Source organism: Opisthorchis viverrini, assembly GCF_000715545.1.
Source record: "Opisthorchis viverrini unplaced genomic scaffold opera_v5_240, whole genome shotgun sequence".
NCBI classification, from domain to species: Eukaryota; Metazoa; Platyhelminthes; class Trematoda; order Opisthorchiida; family Opisthorchiidae; genus Opisthorchis; species Opisthorchis viverrini.
The window spans coordinates 562322-570918 of record NW_008751894.1 but is presented as its reverse complement, the minus strand read 5'-3'; the positions used below and the strand labels follow the sequence as shown (position 1 = coordinate 570918).

Below are 8597 nucleotides of genomic sequence, written 5' to 3'. Positions count from 1 at the left end.
AACATGTGAGGGACACAAAGTTAACCTGCACTGAAAATGATATGGTTATATCCGGAAGGAGATCAGAGTGATGTAGAACTGCTCACAGATGCGGTTATGACCTGGAAAGTGACTTCATTCTGTTTGCAAATGGAGATGGGAGAAGGCGAGACGCGGTAGTTTTGAGCATTCAGATAATACCTGTAAATGTGACAGGGCCTTGATTGCATTGACAAACCTGTATAGGATTTCCCGGCTGATGCGATCGGCCCACAGCTGTTCAAATTTGCAGATTTGGATTCTGGATTAGCTAACAGTGCCCACACGGTTAGATTACAAGTGATGTGTGATCATGGGTAATTACGATGCAGTTGACGGTGGAAGTCAACCATGAGGAGTGCTCGGGCGTGCACTACCGAAGGTCGAAGTTTACGAATGCGATATCAGTGAAGTCTGGTGATTGTGAAGAGTTTTCAGATACCATGCAGTCCGTTTTAGAAATACTTGATATTGAATGCAGTTATAGAAGTGACAGGAAATGGTTAACCTGCCTAAGCTAGAAAACTAGGATTGGCTAGGTTTTCGGGGGAAACGCTAGTACAGTAAGCAGTAAGCCCACGCTGTAAATAGTAGCTAACACTGGTGCTCCGTTTTCATTCGGCTACAGATTCTGAACACCTTTATTCTTGTGACACCGCCTCATTGGTAGTTACCTCATCACCGACCTGTTTTTTCTGAAGCCTTTTGCAGATTTCTTTCTAGGGCTAAGATGGTTTGCTGGCCTAGTTAATTTTCCGGTAGTTGATGTTCTTTCACAGGCTGCTGTTTTGACTGCTGTTCTTTTTGACACCTTGCGGAGCTAATGGCATCCAAGGGGATTTAAATCCCGTGCGCTAATTACGTTGGTGCCATAGTCGACATCTGTCAATTTTGACTGCGGTTTTACAATTTCACCTGACAGTAGGTTGCCCAACAGAAAGGAATGCATGATCTTGCATGTTCCTTTATATCCCACAAGTCTGCAGCGCGCTTTCTTCGACCGCAAATTTGGGACGCGCTCGCGTTCGAACGAAAAGTGTATGTTTTGCCGCGGTGAAGCCAAAATCTCAGGCACCCACTCAGTGGAGCAGATCCGGATTTGCGGCGTCAACTGCATGTGTTCTGTGTAGTAACCCTTTCGGGAAACCGTCGGAAACAAGCCACCGTCGTTCAGAAAACTGTGTTCAGTAGTTCATGGAAACAGCCCGAGCCTCTAGCTGCTCGTCGGTTACACGGAAATTACTACGTGGTCGTTGTAATATAAATTCAGCCAATTTATGCGTTCCCACAGTATACTATCAGGAAAGAGACGTGACATCAAAAATTTTTCTGCTATCTCATCTTTGGCATGGTTTTTATGATCTTTCACTAAGATGAGGCGTAACACAGATGCACTGTATTAGAAGTTTCAAAGGTCACCGCTGAAATATTGGCCATCTGGGCGCAGAAACGTGAAATAATTTTCCTTCATAGCATCGTTTAACGAATTTCTGCTTGATGTAAAGCCAGAAAGTTGAGCAGCTACCCGTTTTTTGACGAAATTCTTACCAAATGCGATGCTTGTTCCTCCAGTGGATGCGATTACCTCCTTTGTCGGGTTTTTTCTGCTTGCTCATGATCCACCATAATCTACCGAAATCTGGTTGGAATTTGTTTCAAATAATTTCCATCTCTAATTTTTCGGTTACTAGATATTTCAGTTTCAGTGCTATTGCTTCCGATATTGCTGTCAGAGGGCCGTTTGACTCGCAGAACCTTCCTCAGCCAGTTGCGTGTTAGATGTAGGTGACCCACAGCTAGTCACTGAATAACTTGTCAACAGGATTTGTGTGAGCATTCCAAACGACCAGGTAACCATCTCTCCCGCGGACTAAAGCCTTTGAGCGGAACGAACCACTGGTCACTGATACTGTCAGGCGTAGTTACGTAACATATTCCATAAATGTTCCCCATCACAGCACAGCTTCCAGTTGGCAGTTCTTAAACACCCTGCCATGTAAGACAAACTGGGAAGACCAATTAAGTAGGTCGCTGCCGCAGACATGTGTCTCTGATGACGTATTCCTATACTTTGTACACAAACTTAGAACCGCTGGTCAGCTAATATATAGAAAAAAAATGTACTGGAGGATGGAAAGAAGCTGCTGGAATGAAATAAAAGAACGATGCTGCTTCAGAACAGTATCTTCTTATAAACGCAGGTCTTACACACACGGAACGTCGGTTTTGGTGAAAAATGAGATGTGCTGGCAGTAATGAAAGCGGCGCGGGTATGGCTGGAAAAAGTTTTCGTGCTGGTCCCTTCAGCCTGAGATGAATCGAAACACGCCTTTAAGTACTAGCCAAGATAGAATGGAGTGGTCAGAACCGCACCTGAAATTTTGGGCCCAATCAACCCTTATTGCTTAGACCAAACAGATCTGTCACTTGTTTACGTAACTACTGGTTTGTACTTAGAATATAACCTATTTTTCTTACACCCTCATTAATTTAATCTATCGCTTGTCCATTTATTTACTGCCCTTAATCAACTGCGTGTTACATCATGTAGATATTTCATTGATAGGCTCGACAGGAACATCACAGCGTCGTTACAAGCGATTAACTCAAGAGGCACGATGAAAAGTCCACCCGAACTCAGAGCGAGAACATTACACCTGTGAAGGCAAATACCAAGAGGTTCAACCTCATGGACCAAAAACACAATCAGCTCCCTGGTATTTGTCTTGTTCCGACATCCAGCCGACATTCAACAAAAAAAATTACAAAACCCCTTCTCTCCGAAGGAGGCCTGTGAGGCATATGTCGGACTTTTGATTTCTCATGTTACCCTGGGACAATGATTTTGTGTTATTTTGGACCTTCGTGATAATCGGCAACTTTACTTGTTGTTTATATGCCTCTACCAGGGGTTTCGGCATAATGCAACTTTCATAGTTCAAAGTTCCTATTATTCACACGTTTCTTTGTTTCTGCATTCCAAATATTGCTATAAAAAATGGCGAATCAGTCATGTCAGGAGCAGTCTGCTTTATCGGTTTTTGTGAGCCCTTGGATAGAGAAGGCCAAAAAACGGAGATAATGTCACGATGTTCACCATGGAGTTTTCATCCGGAGCAATGATTCAGTCACGACCTTTTATGCCGTTTATGCGATTTCAACTGGAATATCGATGCACATGAATTTTGTACGGTTTCTGTACAATAGCTCTATTCTGACAGTCTGAGGACCCTGGAAAGAAAGCAATTCATGAGTTAATTTTGATAGGTATGAATTAACACAGAAAAGGTATCAGGGCATACACCAGTTTACTGGAAAAAATCTGCGGGAACATGCATTGGGGGACTATTGAATATGAAGTTTGAAAAATTGCAAAATAGACGACTTACACCAATGCTACAAACAACCGAGTCGCTTGTGGCCCAGAAATGTCGCGAGGGGATTCTGGAATCAGTTAGACAAATGTTCGGGTAAGGGGAACACTGTTCTTGATGAAACTTTCTGACTGTGGCTGCTGGAACACTTGGTAATTCTTATGAGATTCTGTGTAATTGAAACGCAATCTGAGGACGCTCCCGGATTTGACGAAAAAACTGCCACAGCAGCGGTGGAAATGGCGTCTAACTTCCGAGGTATACGATATGTGGGACTCAAAATTTCTCCCAGGTATTCAAAGGAGCCCTAATGAAAGAAATTGTAGGACTAATGAAGACTGCTTGAAGAAAATTTTGCATCGATTATTCTCAACCGCTTAAACAGTAGAATCCTAGAGGGAGGTAGACATGCTCGCCAATACGGCCTCTTATACGAATGCAGAAGGATCGAGCGCAACGTGAAATCTACAATGATAGGTCCATTCGTATGACGTCAATTGGGAAAGTTGTGGATTTCCGTTCAAAAGCTTAATTGTCCCGGAAGCCTGTCAACATTACCAAATTTGTCCAATGATGTACGATGCCCAGGTAAACACCCACGATGTTGTTCTTGCTGATATGTGTACTAATCTTGAAAAATGAGAGCTTGATTTACGGCAGAAACGGTCTTTAATCTACACCTGGGCGAAAATAGTGCGAACATGCCTTGTGACCCGATTGTGGTGTGCCGATCCAGAGCTCTCTTGAAGTACTCCAGCGCGCAACGCTTCATGATCCAAAAGATTCTGCGCCAAACTAAGTTACCATCCTCTTCCAGGGATGGGTCGCACTCATTACTCGTAGCATTTGACCCACTGGTATCTACGTTCGGTTCTTGAAAATGTTTGGATCCAAAAGACTTGAGTTAACGACAGTAACTTAGCTTGTATTGAGGAATTTCCAGATCTGTGATACCAACCATTAACAAAGATGCTTTTGATCGTCAGTTGCGGTGAGTTTGAGCTCTCCCGGGTTGCGCTGAACACCAGCGTAGTTCAGAAGACCTGTCGTGCTCTCTCCACTTTAGAAAGAAAGCAGAAGCCACCGATAGTTAATCAGGATACCTGGAACATCTCATTTACATTGCGACCATCTATGGACTTCGCAAACTGGCGTGGACTACCCTCACTACTGTAGGGATATACTGAGATAAAAAACACGATTTCCACACTAGACGATTCGGCAGGTGGCATCTTGCAGAGAGCATTTTGTGCTTATTCAACTGAGGTAAGCTCAGTAGCCTCCTATAAACAAGAGAGCCTAATGAGTGAGGCGTGAGAAGGATATTATTAGTGCTCATTGTCATATCCTGTTAAGAAACTCAATGAGGCCATTCCCATTCTTGGTTATAGTACATGCACGTATGCGTGTCAGCAGCCGGGAAGTAGCTCTTAAATTGACTTTCCGCCAACACTTTACGTTTTACCCACTGTGTATGAGAGCCACCGTTTCAAATACCACTCAATCACTCTCATTTAGGTTTTGCAGTAGGAAATAAAAACGGAATGTCACAAACACAAGGTATTCTTACGAGAAATGGCAAGCTTTAAGCTGCTTAAATCCTGGGAATTCTATGTAGTGACGCATAAATCCTACCGGATGTCCTAAATTTTGGAAAATATATTTTACAAGCCGTTCAGCGATGTAGTTAGCATAGAATCTCCCACTTAGGTGAGCGGAATAGCTTCGGTTTCTCGTCGGGTCTTTGACAATGTATAAGACCTAATTTGGTGTTGAAAAACGGTTTGCTTGAAACTTACAGGCTTGCTCTGCAAGTTCACTCTGGGCCTGTAAAGTAAGCGTAGAATTTCCTAGCTTTGATGGGGCAAGATGGACTCATGTGAGCACGTATACCGCCTTCCGGGAATTGTAGCACCTGCGGCCCGTGCCCAGATGAACCCCTGATTTCGGGGAGTTCGGTAGCGATGTCCCTGTCTGTTCAGACGAATACGAGTACGGAAGCAAAAATGAAGAGAAAACATGTTGAGTTCAGGTAGCAAACGAAGACAGTGTATTTCAAAATGTCATGCCGTTACAGATGGACTGGTGCAACCTACTGATGAAACAGGCAAGTAGCCTATCTGCTGGTGTCTAATTTACGCTCTCTCACCTGGTGGAATGTAAACTACGCTGCACAACTATCATGGGTGCTCTAAATTGTTCGGTTACAATTGTGTAACAGTAAATGGACACCTGAGAAAGCATATGGTCATACAGTCACAAATAATGAAAAATCCCACTGCGTAAGACAGAACCCGGAAGACTGAATTTAGTTGCCTACGCTCACAGAAATGTTGCTGGACATATTACAGCTACATTTTGGACTACGCGAAGCAACGCGCCACAGTGGGCTCGACGTATTCAACGTGGATTGAATGTTATTTGATTTCGCAATTTGCAACATTGTAAAGCAAATTTTCACTGAACACCTTGATCAAATCACTACTCACCTGCCACGAACTCAATTTCGACTCGGATTGTTTTCCCCTAACAATAACGCAAGGTACTTTACTGCTTGGAGAAAGCGTCACTCTCATCACAGAAACGTCCGTGGAACCTGTGCCATTTGGAGAGGCAGAATGGTGAAGAAAACAGGAGCATCAACGGCCAGTCAGGGTCCCATGCAACCACACAGCGTAGAATGAGTTAGGTGAAAAATACATGTGCAAGCGCAAATTTCCTCCTTACGAACACTCCTTTCACGGTCGATTCAGGGGCTGGAATTGGATGAAACAAGCAAACAATAAAAGCGTTGTTTATGGATTACAGTCCACAAATAAAAGTGTCAGGCAAACACGAGTCACGTCCTTCTCCAATTGTCTTGATTAATATAGATTCCACGGAGTAAAGAATCGTTTTCTTTTGAAGTACTGGCAAAAGAATGGGTTTCAATTTAACGACGATACGCCACGAAATTGTGGTACGTTTGATAGCCAGTCCGGAACATCTCGGTCAGTCATTCCTGGCCGTCAGTTGGCCAGAAGCAGAGGAAAAATTGCCTGACGTCAGGGAATTCACCTGGCGGTGTACGTTTGTACAGCTGGCATCTTAGTCGAGGAAGCAGCCGGGAATAACAGCTGATCCCACTCCGGCAATACCTTGCTTCCAAAATCAGGTAAGACGGGCAGAAAAAAACGAAAGAATTAATTGTTGAAGGAGTGACGGATAACATTCTAGACTTTCGAAGCCGCGATCCAAAAGAGATCTTGGAGTAATAACAGGAAAAATTTAGAATGAGGCTCGGTCATCCTTTATGGTGCCAAGGCCAACATATTTACGGATATCAAAGGGCAACACTGCCATAGTGGACGAAGGGGAATGAAATGCCCTAAACGACCGTCCTCATGGATTGCTAGTACGGAATTCGTGATACAACAAGGCGATACATGGACAAGAAATCAGTATCATTTTTGCCAAGGCATTGGACGTCATGGCATTGGACAGTCATGTGTCAGTCACAGCTAATCTGGCCAGACAGTCATGCATCCCTTGATAAAATGCAAAATTCACAAGAGCCGTGTTCGCCTTTATTTGGAAAATAACATCAAGGAGAAGTTTGTTCCCGAAAATGTCGCTGGAATGGTTATTACGAAAGAAACACATTCTTCTCGCACACGTTGAACTAACTGTCTTACGGGAAATGACCTTCACCGAAAACTCGGTCCTCAGAAATACAACGTTATCAGAGGAAAAATAATATTTCGCCCAACAACATTAATCATTTGAAAATTCGGTCTGCTCGGTAATATCTGGGCGTCATCGTGAAACCCTAAAAAAACCCAGGTGAGGCGTAACAGGTCAGGTAGCAATGTGAAATCCTGCGTCTTGTATCAAATATTAAGTTTCACCGCAACATATCCGGTGTGCTGGGAATTATTTTCGGAAGCTTACCACAATCTTTGAAGTTCAAACTCTCTGTGATCATCGAGAAACCGAGGAGCAGACCACACGTCAAGACTACTTTGAAGTACAGCATCCCAGCGACACGTTTTGCACATCAACAAACGCTTTATGTATGTATACGAGTTCAATATTCGTGCTTTACTGAGCTGAGCCTGATTCAATGATCCTCTTGTGAACGTGGCACGATGGCTTATTCGAATGTAAATCAGTATGAGTGCAAAGGTTGTGCAAAACAATGGAATAGCAATAGGCATACCCAGTTCAGATGTTTTAAACTTTCCGCAGGTACATGTGATATACAACCCTGTGCCTATTTTGTCTAGCTAGTCAGCTCGTGGCAACGTCTGTAGTCTGTAGAGGAGGCAGGAAATGTAAGTTCTTTTTCTGAAAAGTACAAGTGAGGTTGTACACCGGCTAAAATTGCTTTGTTTGGGGCGAAAGTATTTCTAAAATACAGACATATTTTCATTCAGCCATAGATATATGCGCGGATCTCAGACAGTCAAACAAAAAGAGTTGACGAAATTTACTTCGAAAAACAGCCTCAGGTCAAAAGTGGAAACTAGGGCCAGAAGACTTTAGCAATCATCCGTTACGAGCCTTTACCTGCAAACTCAAAATTATCTGTCTGTTTTAGATAATCAAAACGGTACTTCCAACTATTGTCAAGCTGTCCACGAAGCTATCGACACTGTAGAGATCGCAGTGATTTGTATAGACTTTCCAGTGTCATGCCAGACGTTTAATGGTCTGTGTGAAACACAGTGGCAGTGGAAGGTCAATCCATCCTCAATTGAATAAATTTGATCTGATGACAAATTTTCACAGTATCCATATTGAGCCTGCTGCCCACAATATCGAATAAGGGTTCATTGATTGAGTTTCGGTGCAAAGTTGGGGCCTGCAGCGGATTAATCGGCCGCGAATGCAATCAGGACTTCGGTTCATGCAGCGGAGCCCCAAGAATGAATTCTCGATGGCATCCAATGACCTTGGATGCCCAACCAATTTGAATCATATGAACCCTCAAGCTGAGCGATAACTAAATTTCACGTGATTTTATAAACAAGCCTTTGTGCTAGCGTCCTGTGAGTGAAAAAACTCAAAAAACATTGTGTTAGTTTAGGCAACCAATTTAAAGTTGTCAGATGTCTTTGACCTTGAAAATTTCTTGTAGTCGCGGGGACGTGATACTGTAGCCATTCATCTACTCTTCACACGTCTACTCCCAAAACACCTGATATTCTCGTTAAGTTTGTGTGC

The 8597-nt window shown here is 43.3% G+C and overlaps 1 protein-coding gene across 1 annotated transcript; it reads right to left on the bottom strand.

Moving 5' to 3' along the window:
• Positions 1–5208: 5208 nt before the first annotated feature.
• T265_08797 (hypothetical protein) lies at positions 5209–7407 on the bottom strand (the record flags this gene model as incomplete). Its single annotated transcript, XM_009174704.1, has 3 exons — positions 5209–5366; positions 5893–5988; positions 7323–7407. 3 exons carry the CDS (start codon positions 7405–7407, stop codon positions 5209–5211), a joined length of 339 nt encoding a protein of 112 aa, XP_009172968.1.
• Between the last annotated feature and the right edge of the window lie 1190 nt (positions 7408–8597).